This window comes from Zootoca vivipara, chromosome 14 (genome assembly GCF_965207765.1).
Source record: "Zootoca vivipara chromosome 14, rZooViv2.hap1.1, whole genome shotgun sequence".
Taxonomy (NCBI): domain Eukaryota; kingdom Metazoa; phylum Chordata; class Lepidosauria; order Squamata; family Lacertidae; genus Zootoca; species Zootoca vivipara.
Genome location: NC_142597.1, coordinates 36,878,628 through 36,899,196, shown reverse-complemented (window position 1 = coordinate 36,899,196; position 20,569 = coordinate 36,878,628). Strand labels below are relative to the sequence as shown.

The following is a 20,569-nucleotide window of genomic DNA, read 5'->3' as shown; positions in this document are numbered from 1 at the left end:
TGACATATTCAACTGCTGCTAGCGTAAGGTGCTAGCACTGTCATTTTTCAGGGTTCAGCTTTCTCTCAAGCCTCCACAATGTCAATATATGAGTGGGTTCATCTTGCCTCCAATGTGCGTGCATAGAAATTTGGGGTGTGAGAAGCCCGTGATTTCCATTCCTACCTGTTTTCATCGCAACCAGTCCTGTCTTCCAGTGTGAGAGCCAGTGTGGTGTAGTGGTTAAGAGCGGTAGACTCGTAATCTGGGGAACCGGGTTCGCGTCTCCGCTCCTCCACATGCAGCTGCTGGGTGACCTTGGGCTAGTCACACTTCTCCGAAGTCTCTCAGCCCCACTCACCTCACAGAGTGTTTGTTGTGGGGGAGGAAGGGAAAGGAGAATGTTAGCCGCTTTGAGACTCCTTCGGGTGGTGATAAAGCGGGATATCAAATCCAAACTCTTCTTCTTCTCTTCTTCTTCCATTTCACTAGAGTTCAGTTTCTGCCAAATGCTATGCTATTAATTTTGCTGCCCGCTATTTAAGCTAAGTCTCCTAACCTGATGTAGCTACTCACGCAACTAATGTAGCTTGCATACAATTCAACGTAAAGGAAATGTCAAAACAACGTTAAAAAACAGTCAGTAATCATGCATTGTTTGCAGACTTAAAAGCAACGATGCCAGTGAATAGCAATCATATTCGCTTGACTGATTTCCGTTCCTGAGCACACAAACTGCTTCAATTTCTACTCCCTTTTGCATTTTTACTGAAATTCTTTGCCATCCCTAATAGAAAAGCATGCACATGACCACTAAGGTACCATGCAGCGCTCGGCCTGCCATTTACATTCACTGTGCTGTTTTCTCAGCTATTTTGGAAGGGAGATTTAGGATGCAGCCCTGAGGATGTGCATTTGTGTGTGTGAGGGGATTAATGGTGATTAAACTGCCTCCTCCAATCTGCTTGCACCAACCGGGTGGAAGTGAGCCTTCCTTCCTTCCTTCCTTCCTTCCTTCCTTCCTTCCTTCCTTCCTCTTTTTTTTTTACTTTCACAGTTTCTTCCCATTATTCCCAATGGGAGAGAAATTAATGGGATGGAACTATGCCAGCGCCAGAGCTGGCATGTTTCCCTGCCTGGTTTGCAGGCATGTCTGAGGTCTGGAAAGGCATTGCATCCTTCAGATCCAAGCCTTCCCCGGTCCAGCCTCAAACCACTACCAGCATACACCCTTTGTGGCCTTACCAATGTAGGACCTCAGACCTTTGGATAGAAATAGCAGGTAAGCAGATTTTGGCTATGTTATGTACTGAGCTGAATCATAGAACAATAGGATCCAGAATCAGCAGTCTGATTGGTCCACAGGAGCCACCCAATCCAACTCCAGGTGGAAGTGAATCCGCAACCTGATTGGCCTGCAGGAGCAGCCAATGAGGCGGCTGGCAGAAGTGAATCCGCAACCTGATTGGTCTGCACGAGCAGCCAATCAGGCTGCTGGCAGAAGTCAATCCACAAACTGATTGGCCCACAGGTGTAGCCCTGAAGTAGCCATTCACGCAAAGCCCATTGTGTAAATAATGTATATAAGCAGATGGTTTTGGGGAAAGGGTATTCTTCTCCTTGATGACTACGAGCTGAATAAAGAGCATGAAATTCACTCTCGACTCCGAGTATATTTCAGGCTAAATATTAGGAGAAGCCTCCAGTGGCAAAACCTGCATGATAGTGGAGCTGTCTGTCTCAGAAGGCAGTGGGTTCTCCTTTGCTAGCCGTATTTGAGCACAGTGTGTTGTTGCATCCTGCAATGGGCAGGGAATTGGACTAGTTTGCCAATGGTAGAGAACATGCTTTCACATGTTTACAGCAGGGATAGCCAATATGGTACCTGTAAGGGTGACTCCTTACAGGGAGCCAGCCCCCATCATCCTAACGTCCACCTCGCCAAGCACAGGGAGCAGCAGTGGGTCTGAAGCAGCCAGGAGGGAGGGGGAAGACTCGGAGGAAGAGAGAAGCCAGCATGTGAAACGATGGGAAGGCTCAGGGGAGGAGAGATGTAGGCAAGGGCTCAAGGATGCTGGGGAGCCCTTCCACTGCCTTGACAGGGAGGAGGCTGAGAGGGCATCGCTCCTTCCGGCGCAAGAGTTAAGGAGAGCACCATGACGCAGGTCAAGGGGGAGGCGTTTTAGGGTGCCTTGATTACTTTGTTGGCGTAGGACCAGACGTACGCCATTGCCGTGTTCTGATTCGGAATGAGAGGTCATGTTTTAAGCTGCCTCTGCACTGTAAATGCTTTGCACAGACAAACTGGACTCAAGTGGAGTTACTCTAGAGTAGCCACAATGACCCTCTGACAGTACCCTTGAGATGTAGCTGTTCCCCTCATTCTTGGCGTTTGCCATGCTGTCTGGGACTGGTAGGAGTTGTAGTTCAACACCTGGAGGGCAGCCTATTGACTACATCTGCTTCAGGGCCTTGGGTTGTTCCCTGGCAACTGCGATTAAAGAGTCCCAGGTGTGTTTCTAGGAGTGTACATTTTGTATATTCCCCAAACTTTCCAAATTAGAACCTCCCCTTTAATTTGAAGCAAAAGAGAAACAGTGTGTTGACGCAGCTGAAGAGCTGTGTTCTGCTGCTTTGCAACCCCCAATCAGCCATTCTTGCGGGATTATTGTCTTTAAAGTGCAGAATGATAAACAACAGATGGGGGAGTGTTTCACACAAAGGAAGGGCGCACGCCATGAGAACAAATCACTGCGCTTCGGAACTGAACAGATTTTGCTTTAATATTGCAGATCTGGGGGACTCTGAAATGTGAAGCGCTGCAACCAGGGCTGTGAAATGTGACATGTTGCTTGTGATGGTCAGCAGCAATAGTTCAAGGATCCTTCAAAGCACCAAAGCACCCTGAATACAGAGGAATATGGATATCCATCCAACCGTGATAGTGGAAGAAAACATTTTTGAGAGAGGAAAGGTTCCGAGATAATGAGGTGGACCTGTGGGAGGAATGAGTGAGAAGCCTAGCAGTGTGCTAAAGGCGTGAGGAGGCCAGGTTCACAGCAAGGGTATGGCCAAACCTTTTTTCAGACCACAGAAGTTTCTTCGGAGGACCCAGTTTCTGCTTTTCTTCCTCACTGCAGCTTATCTGATGGCTGGTAGCCTCCTGCTACTGCAGCGATCCCGCTTTGTCCTCCAGCAAGGTTTCCATGGGGCCTCTGGGAACCAGGCCCTGCCAGTTGTGGACGCTTTGGCAGGTGCCGGGAGCGCAGATACGAGACCTGTGCAAAACACTCACTTGACTCCTAAACTCCTAGTGAACATGAATACATTCCATGGACCAACACCGGACCAGAAGTATGGGCCGCGGTGGCTGATGTCCAGAAACTCTGAACTGAGGCAGTTACGAAGGAGGTGGTTCCTCCGGTTTGTAAACGAGCAAGAGCCAATGCAAGCTGTGGGAATGAAGAGGCTGAAACACACATCCGAAAGCAAAGGTAAGTGGCTTTCTAAAGCTCACAATGTCAGTGGTGGCTGATGCTCATTTGGACTGGTGGGGCAAAAATCAGGGCACCCAAATAGGAGATAGAAGGGTGGTTGTTAGGGGGGTGCAAAATTCCCACACCTGGCGCTGCCTTAGAAAGCTGTGTGCTTCTGTTGCTGGGCTCTACTGAAAATGGTTTCTCCATGCAAACCAGCAAGTGACCTCTCCAGACAACAGAATGACTCTTCTTATCTCTGCGGCTGCGATCTCCTGGGTAACACAGACAACGTTAGGCAGTTGAATGTGCATGTGTACTCTGTCTGTTTCCTTCCCTCCAAACCCCCTCTGCATGGCCCCAGGCACTGGCAACCTACGCTATGCCACTAATAAGAGATGAAGCAAAAGCCAACAACAGGCAGCGATCTCTAACTCCAGTTTTGCCCCCAGCCTCCTCCCTGCTGAGTTCTATGAAGGCAACACTGGGATTGAGGAAGAGGAAGCTGGCAGGCAGCACTACCCCTTGTCATGGTTGCAAGTAAGAAGGTAGGAAGGTGGAGATTGGCTTAGGAAAAGCAGAGGTTAGTGAGTGCAGTAACTGACTAACCACCAGTGAATAATAGAGAAGGGAAATTGGGAAATGCATTATCTAAATCAGGCATCCCCAAACTGCGGCCCTCCAGATGTTTTGGCCTACAACTCCCATGATCCTTAGCTAACAGGACCAGTGGTTAGGGAAGATGAGAATTGTAGTCCAAAACATCTGGAGGGCTGAAGTTTGGGGATGCCTGATCTAAATCATTGGTGGTGATCCTTTTGCCCTGCTAGAACTCCGACTCCCATCAACTTTAGCCAGCATGATCAATCGCCAAGCAGAGCCACCTTGTGACTGGTTGCTATTAAAACTGCCAGGCAGGTGAGGGTTGGCTGAGGACAGACTGAGATTGGTGGGCAATGCCCCATTCACCCTCATGGACCAGCCTCTCTTCGCATCAGATGAGATTGCTGTAGAGGTGTCAACTTCAGTGGGGCTGAGAGTTTTTGCCCCCTTCCAAATAATGTTTTTTTGGGGGGGCAGGCCCCCACAAGGTTTCCTTACCATCAGGGGGTGGAGGAGGCCAAGAACAGAGTCGAGCGTGGCTTCCATGGCAGGCTCCTCCTCTTCCTGTCACTATAGGCTGCCAAGAGAGAGAGAGAGAGAGAGAGAGAGAGAGAGAGAGAGAGATCGGAGAAGGAGCCACTGTGCCCTTTGCTTATGACACTATCCCTTGGCTCCTCCCAAAACATCATGTGACATCGTGTGACGCATGTATAACATCACACAGCATGCCAGACCTGTGTGACGGGTGTGAAATTGCATACATGACCAGGCCCCCTCAATCTTTGGTGCAAGTTGGCGCCTTTGCTCCACAGTCTCAGACCCCAACAGCAGTATACATTTAAAGAAGTATCATATCACTTGCAACAGTCATGGCTTCCCCGAGATCATTCTAGGAAGCGTAGTTTGTTTCCTTTGTTTCCTTTACAGGGCTACAATCCCCCATCCCAGAGAACTCTGGGAATTGTAGCTCCTTGAGGGGGATACTGGGGGAGGCTCAGTTTATCTGCAAATGGGAAAAATTAGTCCTGTGAAACGCAACCCAAAGAAACATAGAGAAGCTGTCTATAGCTTGCTCTTGCCTGCACCTTCTAACTGGGTTATTGTGGGTGTCTGTTCGCGCTGTACGAACTTCCTAATTGCACATTTGCAAATTGCTCCTTGTCTCAACATCTTATTTCCAGAGTTCTGCTTTTTCCTTGTATATATATAATGTGTGTGTGTGTGTGCATGTTCACGCATGTGTGCGCACAAACCTGGAACCATACAATTATCTGCTTATTCTGAATCAATCTGTGGAACACCATCATTCAATATGTTGACTGAATTGTATACTTGGGACACCTATGCAAATCTGGTTCCCCAACCATACGGAGAGAGCCTATCTTTGTGTTATTTCTTAGTGAGTAGATCCTGCTTAGAATGTGAATGAGCACATTTGGCTAGGGAGCAAAAAATGAATGGTTTACACCAGGGGTGGCCAACTCTCAAGAGACTGCGATATACACACAGAGTTAAAAACTGGCAGTGATCTACCCCCTTTTTCTTGAGCTTTTTTTACGAAAGAGGAAGGCCCATTTTGGGGGGGTTCGGGTCAAAGTTGTTGGTTTTTTTCAGGGAGGAGATAAAATGTCAAGCTTTTTTTAGGGGAGTCGCAGTTGTTCAGCTTCTTTGGAGGAAGCCAATGATCTACCAATGATCTACCGCAGACGTCCAGTGATCTACCAGTAGATCACGATCTACCTGTTGGACATGTCTGGTTTACACCATCCCAAATAACACATTCAGTCATCAGGAATATGTTGTCTGAACAGGACAAAAGTCACTACTCCCTCAACCCAACCCTTCAATTACTCTTAGCTTCATGGCTCCAGGACACACACAGACTCTCACACACACACACTTTAAAAAAGTTTAAAGACAAAGGTGAGCAAGAGGAGATGAAGGTGCATAAAAATTAGGCACAATGTGGAGAAAGTGAATTGGAAGAGTTCTTTCCCCCTCTCTCATAATACTAGTGGGCATCCAATTCAGCACAGACAAAAAGACTTCATGAAGCACTATGTAATTTGCTACAAGAAGATGTGATGATGGTTGTAACGGATTAGCCCCAGGATGGAAGATTTATTACACCCTGGATTAGAAAGAGTTAATCCACCTTCAGTTTAACTGACAGCGCATCTTTAGGAGGCGGGACGGTGCCTGGTTTAAAAAGGAGGGAATAACCGTTTTGGCAGTTGGAAGAGGAAGAGGGGGAGTGTGGTGACGAAGAGGGAAGAAGAAGGGTGTGGGGCCAGGATAGTGGTGGTTTAGGTTAGGCTTAGGATAACTTGAAGTTAAAGTCTGACAGAGTTAATGTATAACTGTAACTAAGCTTGTAAACTTATGCATCGTTAAGAAAAGAAAAACCTATGTTCTCAAGAAAATAAAATTCATCTTCTTTTTGTGCCAAAGAGTATCGTCTTGGTTATTCCAGCAGCGTATTAAAACTCACCGAGGTGGAGACTCAGAAAAGGGCAAAACTTACCTAAGGAAAAGGGGATAGTCTGTGTCCTAGAGTCACACAGGAAGGGCAGTATGGTGAAAACCTAGAGTGCCACAAGTTTGTCAAGGTGATATGGCAGACTGATACAGGGGGGATCTGAGTTGAGAGAGTCCCTGTTCTGTAGGCAAGAGGTTGTTCATTCAAATAGCCCTGAGTGTTTGTGAGATCAGGCCACGAAAGCTGGAATTAGACTCTCTTTACCGAGAAGCCCAGAATCGAGGGGTTTATTTTAAGGCGTAAGGAATTGAGTGGGGATTGCTTTACCCCTGTACCCTTTCGTCTCATAATCTATTGGCAACATCGGCGAGGGGGTTCGTCGCAATGGCTACCAACTTGGATGACATTTAAAGGGGATTAGACCAATTTTAAAAGGGATTAGACCAATTAAATGGCCGGTAGCCATGACTGCTATGTTCTACCACCACTGTCAGACGCCATATGCCCTTGAATCCTAGTTACTGGGATTCACAGGTCCCGGTCATACTCGGGTTCTGCTTGTGGGCATCCCATTTGGGCATCTGGTCAACATCTGTGAAAACAGAGTGGTGGATTAGATTCCAGCACCAAAGAGTGGTTTAAAAGTCATTCCATCTTCTTGGGGAACTAAGACCACAGGAGCTGGGACAGGATATACATATCTGGCAGTGAGGGTGGGCGAAACCCTTGCATTTGCAATCAAATGTTCCAGTCTACAATATTATTTCAAACTCTGTGCTATTTTCATCTACTCAAGGCACTTACATTGGATGCTTCGGTGACGATTCCAGGGAGAGGACTCTGAAAGGTGCTGTGTTTTATGACTTGAGAAAAATGACTATTTCTCACTGCCAGGATGCATGCTCTGAGAGGTAAAAATTTATGTACATCTTTCTCTGTATAAATATATTTGTGTCCTTCGTGCTTTTACATCTCTTTACCAGAATTCAAAGGAACTTCAAATTCCATTCGCTTAAGAAAGGAACTTACTTATATTATATTATATTATTTATTCGTTCATTCATTTGCTTGTTTGTTTCATTGTTGTTCCTCCCCCCTTTCATGGACAAGTGATCCCAGGGCAGGTTATGCAGTACCACAAAATCAAAATCAAAACACAAGAATAGTTCAACAAAACATTAAAAGAGGGTAAAAAATACTGCACCTGCTCCTTCTCAATATTGAGACCCCTGTCCTCCAAAATCAACACCTCTCTCTGTCAGTAAAAAGGTAAAGGTAAAGGGACCCCTGACCATTAGGTCTAGTCGTGACTGACTCTGGGGTTGCGCGCTCATCTCACATTATTGGCCGAGGGAGCCGGCGTACAGCTTCCCGGTCATGTGGCCAGCATGACAAAGCCGCTTCTGGCAAATCAGAGCAGCTCATGGAAACGCCGTTTACCTTCCCGCTGTAGCGGTTCCTATTTATCTACTTGCATTTTGACATGCTTTCGAACTGCTAGGTTGGCAGGAGCTGGGACCAAGCAATGGGAGCTCACCCCGTCACAGGGATTCGAACTGCCGACCTTCTGATCGGCAAGCCCTAGGCTCAGTGGTTTAACCCACAGCGCCACCTGGCACCAAAACTAAGCAGTGCCATATCTCAAAGAGAAAGGCTTTCTGCAACTGGGAGGTGGAAGGTGTGGTGATGGTGCCACCATGACCAAAACTCTTTCTTGAGTCTTTCAGCCATGAACATCACTCAGAGATGGCTGCTAGCCAATGTGCCTCTGAAAAGCAGGTGGGGAGAGCATTGTTGTGTTCATGGACTTCTCTGCTTGGTGACTGAGAACAGAATGCTGCACCAGATGGCCCACTGGTCTGATGAGCAGAGCTCATATTTTGCTCTTATGGAGCAACAATAATGTCCTAAATGGCCTCGGTCCTGTATACCTGAAGGAGCATCTCCACCCCCATCATTCAGCCCAGACACTGAGGTCCAGCACCGAGGGCCTTCTGGCAGTTCCCTCATTGCGAGAAGTGAGGTTACAGGGAACTAGACAGAGGGCCTTCTCGGTGGTGGGGCCTACCCTGTGGAATGCCCTCCCAGCAGATGTCAAGGCAATAAACAACTATTTTACTTTTAGAAGACAACTGAAGGCGGCCCTGTTTAGGGAAGTTTTTAATGTTTGATGCTGTACTGTTTTTAATATTCGGTTGGAAGCCACCCAGAGTGGCTGGGGAAACCTAGCCAGATGGGCGGGGTATAAATAATAAAGTATTATATATTATTATATTCAAGCCTCAGCAGAGGTAGAGGTCTTCATTTGGATAACTGGGTCTTGTAGGGCTTTAGAGGTCATCACTATAACACTGAACTATCCTCCATAGCATGCAGACTCTTCGAAACAAATGCTACAAAGTTCCAGCTGGCTGAACCGATCCAGACACTTTTGGCCACATTCTGTGCCGGTTGAAGCTTCCAAACCATAAAAATCATGGAATTGTAGAGTTGGAAAGCACCCCGAGGAACATCTAGTCCAATCCCCTCCCTGCAATTCCGGAATATGCAGCTGTCTCACGCAGGGTTCAAACATGCAATTTGGGTGTTATCAGTACCAAGTTCTAACCAACTGAGCTATCCAGAGCATCTGCATACACTATGCACAGCTCTGATATAAATTAAATGCCATGATGTGCTGAGTCGAAGTTTGCTACAAAACTGCTGGATTTTACAGTGAGGGGGTTCGTTTTGTACCCATCTAGGGCTTACACCTATGCTGGCTTGGAGTATGGAGCCGAATGCTATTGTGGAAACAAGTTGCCCACGACTTTGGCAAAGCAGGAGGAGTGCAACAATGAATGCAAAGGAGAGAAAGGAACAATGTGTGGAGGCATCAACAGGCTATCTGTTTATCGTGTGGAGGAGCAGCCATGGGCTGGACCAAAACGACGTAAGTGATGTAAGGCTCTTAAGTGAGTATTTGCTACCAGCAGGGGTGGGCAGCAGAATGCCTGCTCCTCTCGTGTCTTCCATTACAATGACAACATGGATCAGGGATGGCTAGGGGATTCTCCTTCCGTCGCAGGCAGTAGTGACTGGTGCCCAGAAGGCAGGGAGACCAACAGCAGGGGGAGATAGAGCCAATGACGGGCAGAGCTGAGTAATTCTACTTTAGCTCCATCCTCCTCCCTGCCAAGTCCTACAAGGGCAACACTGGTGCTCAGGAGGAGGAGGGTGACAGCCAGTGCCACCCGCTGGTCTGGCTGCAAGTAAAAAGGCAGGCAGATGGAGGCTGGCTAAGGCTGTGCCCCACTTGCCATAATGAATCAGCCTCCACTGACTGGAGAGATTCCCATTATACAGGTGAAACTCAGAATATTAGAATATTGTCAAAAAGTGCATTTATTTCAGTAATGCAACTTATTATTTTTTTATTTTTCTTTTAATTTTTACAAGTGCTTTATTTTGGAAATTCCGCAGTAATAAAACAAATAGTTACAATAATACAAAAATAAACATCACCATTACATTTCATTAATTTCATTCCATTTATAACTGACCCGCCTAATGACAAATAATTACAATTACAACAAATCAAGGCTTGACATAGCTTGCTTTGCATGTCATGCATCTATCTCATATATTGGTTTCCCCTTTTAAGTTGCATTACTGAAATAAATGCACTTTTCGGCGATATTCTAATTTACCGAGTTTCACCTGTATTTGTTCCATGTTCCACGGGCCTCCTTCCACTAGAGTGCTGACATTTTCATGAGTCTGGTGGCAGGTCCAACATTAGAGGAAGGAAGAATTCAGCGCTGTTCAAGATCCACACTCTTACACGTCCACAGCCAATCTCTGGAAACCCCTGGCCCTGTGTTTCAATCTCCTACCATCACTGCTCCTACCCTCTCTGAGCACACAAGCAGTGATATGAAAGGGGAGATATAGCCATTTTCTTCCCCGGGGTTGTTTTGCTATCTGTGTGCCATGTACCTATATGAGCATGTACCTATATGAGGTGGAGCCAGATAGTTGCTCTGCAGAGAATCCCCTTTGCTTTAACTGTGGTAGAATGCACCAAGTTCGGAGAGACTCAGTGTTTGGATGGCTTTAAAAGAGGATTAGGCAAAATCATGGAGGAAAACAAGGCTATCAAGTGGCTACCATCCATGATGGCTATGTTCTACCTGAAGAGCAGAGAGCGCTCTTGTGCTCAGGGCCTGTTTGTGGGTTTCCAACAGACACCTGGTTGGCCATCATGCAAACACGATGCTGGATGATGGACCATTGGCCTGATCCAGCTGGTTCTTATGACATCTAGAAAAAGTATTAAGATTTCAGCAGTATTAAGATGACACCATGAAAAAACAAAATCAGGGACAACGTCAGGATAGCGAACCAGGACAACAATCTACGGTACCTGAGACAGACCAGAAAACATTTCTAGTCTCTGGTTAAAAAGCAACAGTTGACACCTCTTGCGGTTCTGTCTGAGAACTAGGCCTGTGTCCATAGTCTGTGACTTGCCCTGTGTGCACATAACTTAAAGTACGATGATACGATGTGCAGAAATAAGCACCCTCAAAATCACAGTTGGATGCTGTGATAGAAACAGGCACTGCCTGCTGCTGGCCCCAGTCCTTTGCATTTGGTAACAAAAGGGATATTCTTTCTGAATGTAGAGGCCCCAGCTCATATGCATTTGAAAGGAATTCCAGGAGATGTGGAACTGCAATCTTACTGACCGCTCATTTGCAAAGTGTCACTGCCCTTGCAAAACCGGTTCATGATAAGTTCATGGAGATTTTTGAGGGCACCTCTGTATTTTCCCACTGGTGAAGGAATTGGGTCTCAGCTTAAGATCAAAGCAGGAGTTGGCCGTATTGCTGGCATGCCTTCTTGTGAGCTTTCATTCTCCGTATTCCTGCCTCTGCCTCAAATGCAAGAGGTGGACTTGGTTTGTAGATTGAATCTTGCTGGAGTGTCAGTAATCCAGCGCTTCATTTCTTTGGTTCCCATGGTTACAGGGACTCTTTATAAGCAGAAAGACTGAAGCAAAGCAAGTCAGTGGAGCTGAATGAAAAGACCAAAAAGGGGTAAACAATTGGGGGGGGGTGCTGATTCACATTGAGGGGGTCAGAAGCCATCCCTAGTTCTCATGACACTCTCCATCTTCTTCTTTTTTAAATAATAATTTTATTAAGTTTTCAATTTTAAATTTTACAATTTTACATTTCCATATAAACATTTTACAAACTTTTAATATATCCAATGACCTCCCTTCTCCTTCCATGATTCATTTTACATATCATGCATCATATTTTGCTATAACTATTCAAATCAGTTTTCCATTTTTACATCCATCAAAAAATATTTGTTCAGTTTATCTTAGTGCTTTCAGCTGTGTATACAGTTATTTTCTATATATTCAATAAATGTTTTCCAATCTTCTTTAAATGTATGTTCTTCTTGCTCTCTTATTCTATGTGTTAAATCTGCATATTCTGTCAACTTAAGTTGCCAGTCCTCTTTAGTTGGGACCTTGCTCACTTTCCATTTGGGGGCTAACAAAACACAGGCCGCAGTTGTTGCATACATAAATAACCTTTTCTGACGCCTAGGAATTTCAGTCTGGGTTATTCCCAACAAAAAACGACTCTGGGTTTTTTGGGGGGGAAGTAGTTTTAAACATCCCTCCCCCCCAATTCATCATAAATCATGAACCTTTACCTTTTTACATGTCCTTTGCCTTTGATTATATGGATACCATCACCAAACAGGACAAAAGATTCCCAAAGGGTTTGGGGAGAAAATCACTTTGAGTTGTGCTCGGAAACGAACTGGGCCGCTCCCAGTCACCAGTCTAGCTGCCGCATTCTGGATTAGTTGTAGTTTCCAAGTCACCTTCAAAGGTAGCCCTACGTAGAGCGCATTGCAGTAGTCCAAGCGAGAGATAACTAGAGCATGCACCACTCTGGAGAGACAGTCTGCAGGCAGGTAGTGTCTCAGCCCGCGTACCAGATGGAGCTGGTAGACAGCCGCCCTGGACACAGAATTGACCTGCACCTCCATGGACAGCTGTGAGTCCAAAATGACTCCCAGGCTGCACACCTGGTCCTTCAGGGGCACAGTTACCCCATTCAGGACCAGAGAGTCCTCCACACCTGCCCGCCTCCTGTCCCCCACAAACAGTATTTCTGTCTTGTTAGGATTCAACCTCAATCTGTTAGCTGCTCACCCTACCTTTACCATCATAGACTTCCCTCTCCATTATCACTATTATAGGGGTGCCTGGATTCCACTCCCCTTCTGCATATCTTGAGGCAAAGAAAAAGGGGGCCCAATACCTGGCTGGCGAAACCCAGTAAATCCACCAGCTCAAGGAGCAGCAATGATACGTATTGTAATACCATAGCCAGCTAAACCACCCAATCAATATTTCAACTGCAATGTACAATGTTCATTCAGCAGGTGCTTGATATAACCATATATTCCATCAGACAGCAGAAGCACCAGGCACAAGTGATGACAATAGAAGATAAATAACAAAATATCAACAGATCAAAATTCACCGCGCTTCAGAGGCTGGCATATTATCCCTCGGAATTCTCACTAAGAGTGAAACCATAATTCAAAACTCTCCTTTCTTCTCACATAGGGGGATAACAATACCACCTCTAAATGCCCACCCTCGATAAGCCAGTCCCCTCCCTAAGTCTCTCTATGTTAAGAGCATTTTAGAACCAGCATTATGCAAGTTTGTTGTATTCTACTATTGTAAGTGTACTTTGACACGCCCTAAGACAATTAATTGTTCCTAGCCCTTTAAGAAATGGAGCTCCACTCAGTATACAGTGGAACCTCGGTTTATGAATTTTCGGTTTATGAACGCCACGGACCCATCTGGAACGGATTAATTCATTTTCCATTACTTTCAATGGGAAAGTTCGCTTCAGTTTATGAACGCTTCAGTTTAAGTACTCCGCGGACTGTCTGGAACGGATTAATCCACTTTCCATTACTTTCAATGGGAAAGTTCGCTTCAGTTTATGAACGCTTCAGTTTATGAACAGTCTTCCGGAACCAATTGTGTTCATAAACCGAGGTACCACTGTATAAGCCAAGAATCAGAAACAGAAGGCATCTTAAGGCAGCCCTGTTTAGGGAAGCTTTTAATGTTTGATGGATTTCTGTATTTTAATGTTTTGTTGGAAGCCGCCCAGAGTGGCTGGGGGAACCCGGCCAGATGGGCGGGGTATAAATAAATTATTATTATTATTATTATTATTATTATTATTATTATTATTATTATTATTAACACCCTCCAGCAGTCTGAACAATGGCATCACAACATCACAACTAGGAGAGCTTTTACAGCCCTTTACTTAATCTTTTCCTAAGAGCAATGATATTCATTAGTTGAATTGTCCCATAGGTTAGCTAATCTTTAGTTTAAACAACTATAGTCTTATCTTGAGGAAGTTTATCCCTAACTGCTATGAAATTTTCCATTCTTTTCAGAGTTTACAGCTCCTGTTTAGTTTTTGATTATAAGGAAACCTCAGCCCCTAAACATTTTCCTTCTGAGGAAACAGAGAGAGATTTTCCAGTGAAACGAGTCACTTAGCCAGCACCTCATGAACGGTGGTCCCTGACCATCAGTTCCAGTCGTGTCCGACTCTGGGGTTGCGGCGCTCATCTCGCTCTATAGGCCGAGGGAGCCACCGTTTGTCCGCAGACAGCTTCCGGGTCATGTGGCCAGCATGACAAAGCTGCTTCTGGCGAACCAGAGCAGCGCACGAAAACACAATTTACCTTCCCGCCGGAGCGGCCCCTATTTATCTACTTGCACTTTGATGTGCTTTTGAACAGCTTGGTGGGCAGGAGCTGGGACCGAGCAATGGGAGCTCACTCCGTTGCAGGGATTCGAACCGCCGACCTTCTGATCAGCAAGCCTTAGACTCTGTGGTTTAACCCACAGCGCCACCTGGGTCCCTTTTAGAGGTTATTTTGAGAATTCATGTCTTTTCTATATCAAAGTTTCTTTTGGGAAGTTTAAACCTATTATGTTTCTTTGAGTAATCATTAGTTGAGTTTTAGTATTACTCCCCTCCCTTAGGCAGGAATAACTAGCTGCACGCATTTAAAATGGGGCATAGCTGGCCTGCCAGTAGTACATGTGAAAAGGGATCTAGGGGTCTTAGTAGGCCACAAGCTTAACATGAATCAATGGTGTGATGCAACAGCAGCAGCAAAACAAAAAAAAACAAAAAAAACGTACAATTCTAGACTGTAACAGAAGTATAGTGTAAGATCAAGGGAAGTCATAGTCCCACTCTGTTCTGCCTTGGTAAGACCGCAGCTATGTCTAGTTCTGCATGCCACAATTTAAGAAGGATGTTGAGAAGCTAGAATGTGTTGAGAGGAGGGTGATCAATATGATAAAGGGTCTGGATACCAAGCCTTATGAGAAATGGTTGAGGAAGTTGGGCATATTTAGCCTGGAAAAGAGGAGATTGGGAGGCGATATGATAGCCATCTTTATATATCTCAAGGACTGTCTGTCACATGGAAGATGGAGCAAGCTTGTATTCTGCTGCTCTGGAGGGTAGGACCTGATTCAGGTTACAATAAAGGAGATTCCGACTAAACATCAAGAAGAGCTTTCTGGTGGTAAGAGCTGTTTGGCTGTGGAATGGACTTATTTGGAAGATTTATTTTTATTTATTTATTATTTATTATTTATACCCTGCCCATCTGGCTGGGTTTCCCCCGCCACTCTGGGCGGCTTCCAACAAATACCAAAATACATTAAAATATCACAGATTAAAAAAACAGGGCTGCCTTTAGGTGTTTTCTAAATGTCAGGTAGTTGTTTATCTCCTTGACCTCCAATGGGAGGGCGTTCCACAGGGCAGACTCTCCTTCATTGGAAACTTTTAAGAAGAGGTTGGATTGCCATCTGCCATGGATGCTTTAATTGAGATTCCTACATTACAGGGGGTTGGACTAGATGACCCTCCGGGGTCCCTTCCAGCTCTACAATTCTTTGATTCTATTATTCCTTCTTTCTTGTACAGCAGGGAACCCCTTTTCCAGAATAGTATTTACTGTGCACATGCAGATATCACCCAAGAACAAGCAAATAATGCTTCTTCCCTCCCCCATCTGGACGACTGTTTCACTCCTATGCAGATCTAATCAACAACTTAATTGAATTAATCAATTTAAATGCATACAATCGCTTGACTAAGATTTCTTTAATTGTGGACTAGAACTCCCCCATTTCCTCTTCTGAAACCAAATCTTTTTAACTGTTTCGGTTAAGAGGTGGCGATTTTGACCAAGTTGCTGCCAAGGATTATCCGAGCAAATGCCCAGGATGGATTGAGATTTCAATCCTCACTGCCACCCTCTTCTTTACCTGGTCACTTGCTGGTTCACAGCTGAGCCTCATCTGATTTATTCCTCCTCCTGAGGGAGGAGAGGTGGAAGGAAGGCTGAACCTCTTCTCCCAAGAAAACCCCCAGAAATAAAGCTTGCTGGCGACCCAATGCATATCAATTTGGGGGTGGTCAGCAACCACCTTTGCTCTTGAGGTCCAGAGACGAAGGTGGAGAATTGGGGGGGGGTGGTCAAGGCATGGTTCAGAATGTGGTCAGGGCCTCAGACATAATATCTGTGAGACTATAGGGCCCTTCATATGGCTTGTTTATTGAGCATTCATCCTTGTTAATTTGCTCAAAGCTGGCATGGGAGACAAAATTGCATTCATTCTGATTTGTTTATGTGATTTGTTATGTGTCCAGTTATTGTTGTTTAGTTGTTTAGTCATGTCAGACTCTTCATGAACCCATGGACCAGAGCACGCCAGGCACTCCTGTCTTCCACTGCCTCCCGCAGTTTGGTCAGACTCATGTTGGTAGCTTCGAGAACACTTTCCAACCATCTCATCCTCTGTCGTCCCCTTCTCCTAGTGCCCTCAATCTTTCCCAACATCAGGGTCTTTTCCAGGGAGTCTTCTCTTCCCATGAGGTGGCCAAAGTATTGGAGCCTCAGCTTCACGATCTGTCCTTCCAGTGAGCACTCAGTGCTGATTTCCTTAAGAATGGAGAGGTTTGATCTTCTTGCAGTCCATGGGACTCTCAAGAGTCTCCTCCAGCACCATAATTCAAAAGCATCAATTCTTCGGCGATCAGCCAAATGTCCAGTAGTCATCCCTATTTGCTTTCAGGGTGTTTCCACATTTCCCTGTCACTCATTTGTTAGTCCCAATGCATTGCCCCATTACTTTCCTAACCACAAAAAACAATTTATTTCTTTATTAAAAAGCTAATTTGTTGTGCTAGGGTGACAGCACTGCGTAATAATCCATTTTAACTGCCCAAGCCTAAGTTGTCCATGTTCTGGCAACTTCTCCTTTGGCCTACTGTAATATGGGGCTGCCTTTGAAGATGTTCCAGAATGCAACTGATAGAAGAAGAAGAGTTTGGATTTGATATCCTTCTCTATCACTGCTCTAAGGAGTCTCAAAGTGGCTCACATTCTCCTTTCCCTTCCTCCCCCACAACAAACACTCTGTGAGGTGAGTGGGGCTGGGAGACTTCAGAGAAGTGTGATTAGTTCAAGGTCACCCAGCAGCTGCATGTGGAGGAGCAGCGATGCGAACCCGGTTCCTCAGATTACGAGTCTACCGCTCTTAACCACTACACCACACTGGCTAGTAAATGGGGCAGCCTGATGGGAGTGGTCAGTCGTCCTGAAAGCACTGCATGTAAATATCTCGGGACCTGGGTTGGGACCATGTCTATCCATAAGAACATAAGAAGGGCCCTCTGGCAGTGGTGCAGCATGGGGGGCACAGGGGAGGTTGCCCCGGATGCAAAATTGTTTAGGGGGTGCAAAATTTCAACACCTGGTACTGCCTTAGTACAGCTGCGTGCTTCTGTCGTTCTGTCTATTGGAAACAGTTTCTCCATGCAAAGCAGCAAGTGACCTCTCCAGACAACAGAACGACTCTTGTTCTTTTTATCTCTGCGGCTCTAATCTCCTGGATGATGCAGACACCATTAGGCAGTTGAATTCACATGCATTCTCTGTCCATTTCCTTTCTTTCTTTCCTCCCTCCCACCCAGCCTCTCTGCGTGGCCCCAGGTGCTAGCAACCCACGCTACACCACTGGATCAGATCAATGGCCCAATTTTCCATCACAGTAGCTGAACAATTGCCTGTGGGAAATCAGCAAGCAGGATTCAAGCACAAGAGCACTCTCCCCTCCTGCGGTTTCCAGCAACTTGTATTCAGAAGCATTGATGTGGAGGCAGAACATATCCATTTTTGGCTAGTAGCCATTGATATCTCTCTCATCCACGAGTTTCTTTAATCCTCTTTTAAAGCCACCCAAGTCAGTGGGCCATCACTGCCTCCTGTGGGAGCGAGTCCCATAGCTTAACTATGCGCCGTGCATAGTCCATCTAACAAATATGATCAGTATTCTTGGTGGTTGTTGCTTTCGGTCCTCATACAATATGTGATTGATTATCACTATGTTTCCTTCGCATTGAAATGAATGGGGTCGAACGATGTATTGACAATGCAATTCACGTAAGTTACATAATTACTTATGTAAATTTCATAAACTACATAACTTTGCTACAGTGGGCAGCCAGGTAAATAACATAGTTTTGGACAGAATATGAACTGTAGCAGAATGGAAGCAATGCTGTCTGTGACAGACACAGTGTGGGATTTTGGTCATCCGATACCTCAGTCGGTAGAGTACGAGACTCTTAATCTCAAGGTCATGGGTTTGAGCCCCATGTTGGGCAAAAGATTCCTGCAATGCAGGAGGTGGGACTAGATGACCCTTGTGGTCCCTTCCAGCTCTACATTTCTATGATCCTATGATCTATGAATGCAAAACTATGCCTTCTTACATCCCTTACAGGAATATACGGTTGCTCTGTGAGGGACCTCATTATTATTTATGTTTTTTTCTGAGTTTTCTGTGTTTATTTTGACTGCCGCGCACAAATAGCAAAATTAACATAACGTAACCATGCAAACTATATGGAGGTGGCATTTAGATTTAAAAGGCAGGGCTGGTTTGGTCAGATGACCCCTGAGTTGCTTCCAGTTCTTTACAACCCCATGAATTCATGATCCAGCCCACATGTTCCTGTCTCTTTGGCTGTCGCAGCAGAAATCTATTTTAGCTCCTGAAGGTTGCATATAATCCTCTCTGGCTTGGAAAAGAATGAATATGAGAAGGTGCTGTGGATGGAGTAGTAACCAAACACACCCGCATAGCCCTGGAATGGGGCTCCCTGAAGGTGTTTCAACAACTCATTGAAATTCCATTTTGTTCCTGGTGCAGCTCATGAAAAGCTTTGTAGATTTTTATCAGCGCTTTCAAAGCCTTGCAGGGGAAAGTCAGGAGGGGGTGGGAGGGAATCTTCAAAAGAAAACCAAGGCATGAAAACAATAGCAGAGGCCTCCTCTGGGGGGGATTTAATTCCAACTCTTCTGTGCTAAGGCACACTTTAACAGCCAGGACTCCAGTAGAAGCTGTGTGTTCATTTCAGCAGAGCAAATTTTCTCACTTTCCATCTCAATGCCAATTATTGCATCCAAATAGTGAATGTATTCCGAAACTAATATTCTTCCCGTTGATAGTAAGAGGCTGCTATGGTTGTTGTTTCTCGAGAGATAACTATTTCTTATCCCTGCAGGGCAGAATATTATCTATCGAGGGTGTTTCAGAGCACCAGAGAATTTAACAAACACCTTGCCGGTCTCTTTGATACACGCCAATTTGACAGTGGAGATGTGCTCCGAATTTTGCTCCAAGAAAGTAAGGACAGTTCCCTTTCTTTTCTTCTCCCCATCCCTTCATCTGATTTTGATCGGTTTCCTAGCGCCTCTGGAGCCTGATACTAGGAAGAGAAAGAGAGAGAGAAAGAGAGCGCTCTGAGGTTCTGGGGTGGGAAATGTGTGTATAATTGCATTTTAGAACTATAGCTGATTATGCACATTTCAAAGCAAATCAGATTGCTGTGCTGCTTTTCCTCAGTGACACCTAACAACTTTGAATTCAGGCAGCTCTCATAAGTTTCAGCATCCAGAGGTATTTCAGCTTATAGTTCCAGTACAAGTTTCTAGACCTTGTGAGTGCAGAGAAGGGGTTGAAAGTGATGGATCTTTCCCAAGCATCGCATTCCCGCAGGCCACCTAGCTCTTTGGCAATGGAAGCTGAGCTGTTTCATTTTTATATCAACTTGTTCAATGCTGGGGGGGGAGTATTATATAGATGCTTACTGGAGAATGGGGGGGGGAGAGATCCCAAGCCTTGAATACTATTATGATGCTTGCCAGCTTCGGCAGATGAGTGTGCACCGTGGGTAAAAATGGAAAAACGCTGCTATAGATGGAACTCTGTTGAGTGTTTACCCATTTTGGAAACACAATTTTCAATCTTTGGCATAGTTTTTGAAGCATTTTGAGGGAAAGAAATCACTTACATCTTCCAGGACCTTGACTCCACTGTTACAGCAGATGAATCTTGAGAGGTTTCCAGAGCGCTGCCTAGTCCTGTTGTGCTGGATGTGTTTCAGTTATTAAGGCTCGAGGAAGTGGACAAGGTTCTTAGATTGGTCAGAGTGACCACTTGTGCTCTGGCCCCTTGTTCCCCTTGGCTGATAAAAACTAACAGGGAAGGGACAGCTGGCTGGGCCAGGGAGGTGATGAATGCCTCTGCCTGCTTGAAGGAGGCAGTGTTAAAACCACTCCTCAAGAAACCCTCCTAATATTTGGAAAATCTAAGCAGTTGCTAATCTTCCCTTCTTGGGCAAGTCTCTTGAGCAGGTGGTTGCAGAACCAGATCCAGGCACTCTTGGAGGAAATTGATTTTCTAGATCCATTTAAATCAAGGTTTAGGCCTGGCACTGAAAATGTTTTGGTTCCCCTGTATGATGACTTCTGTTGGAAGAGAGAAGGGAGAAAGTGTCCTTGTTAATTCTCCCTGACCTCTCAGTGGCTTTCAGTATCA

General features: G+C 45.4%; 1 protein-coding gene across 1 annotated transcript in view; it reads left to right on the top strand.

Moving 5' to 3' along the window:
- The window catches only part of WSCD1 (WSC domain sialate O sulfotransferase 1), a 48,658-nt gene that overhangs the window by 11,011 nt on the left and 17,078 nt on the right, over window positions 1–20,569 (top strand). The window contains exons 2-5 of the mRNA XM_035140151.3: window positions 2,772–3,473; window positions 7,334–7,448; window positions 9,282–9,469; window positions 19,254–19,375. Coding sequence (XP_034996042.3) covers window positions 3,047–3,473; window positions 7,334–7,448; window positions 9,282–9,469; window positions 19,254–19,375 — 852 coding nt within the window. The 5' untranslated portion in view covers window positions 2,772–3,046. The remainder of the gene's footprint in view (window positions 1–2,771; window positions 3,474–7,333; window positions 7,449–9,281; window positions 9,470–19,253; window positions 19,376–20,569) is intronic.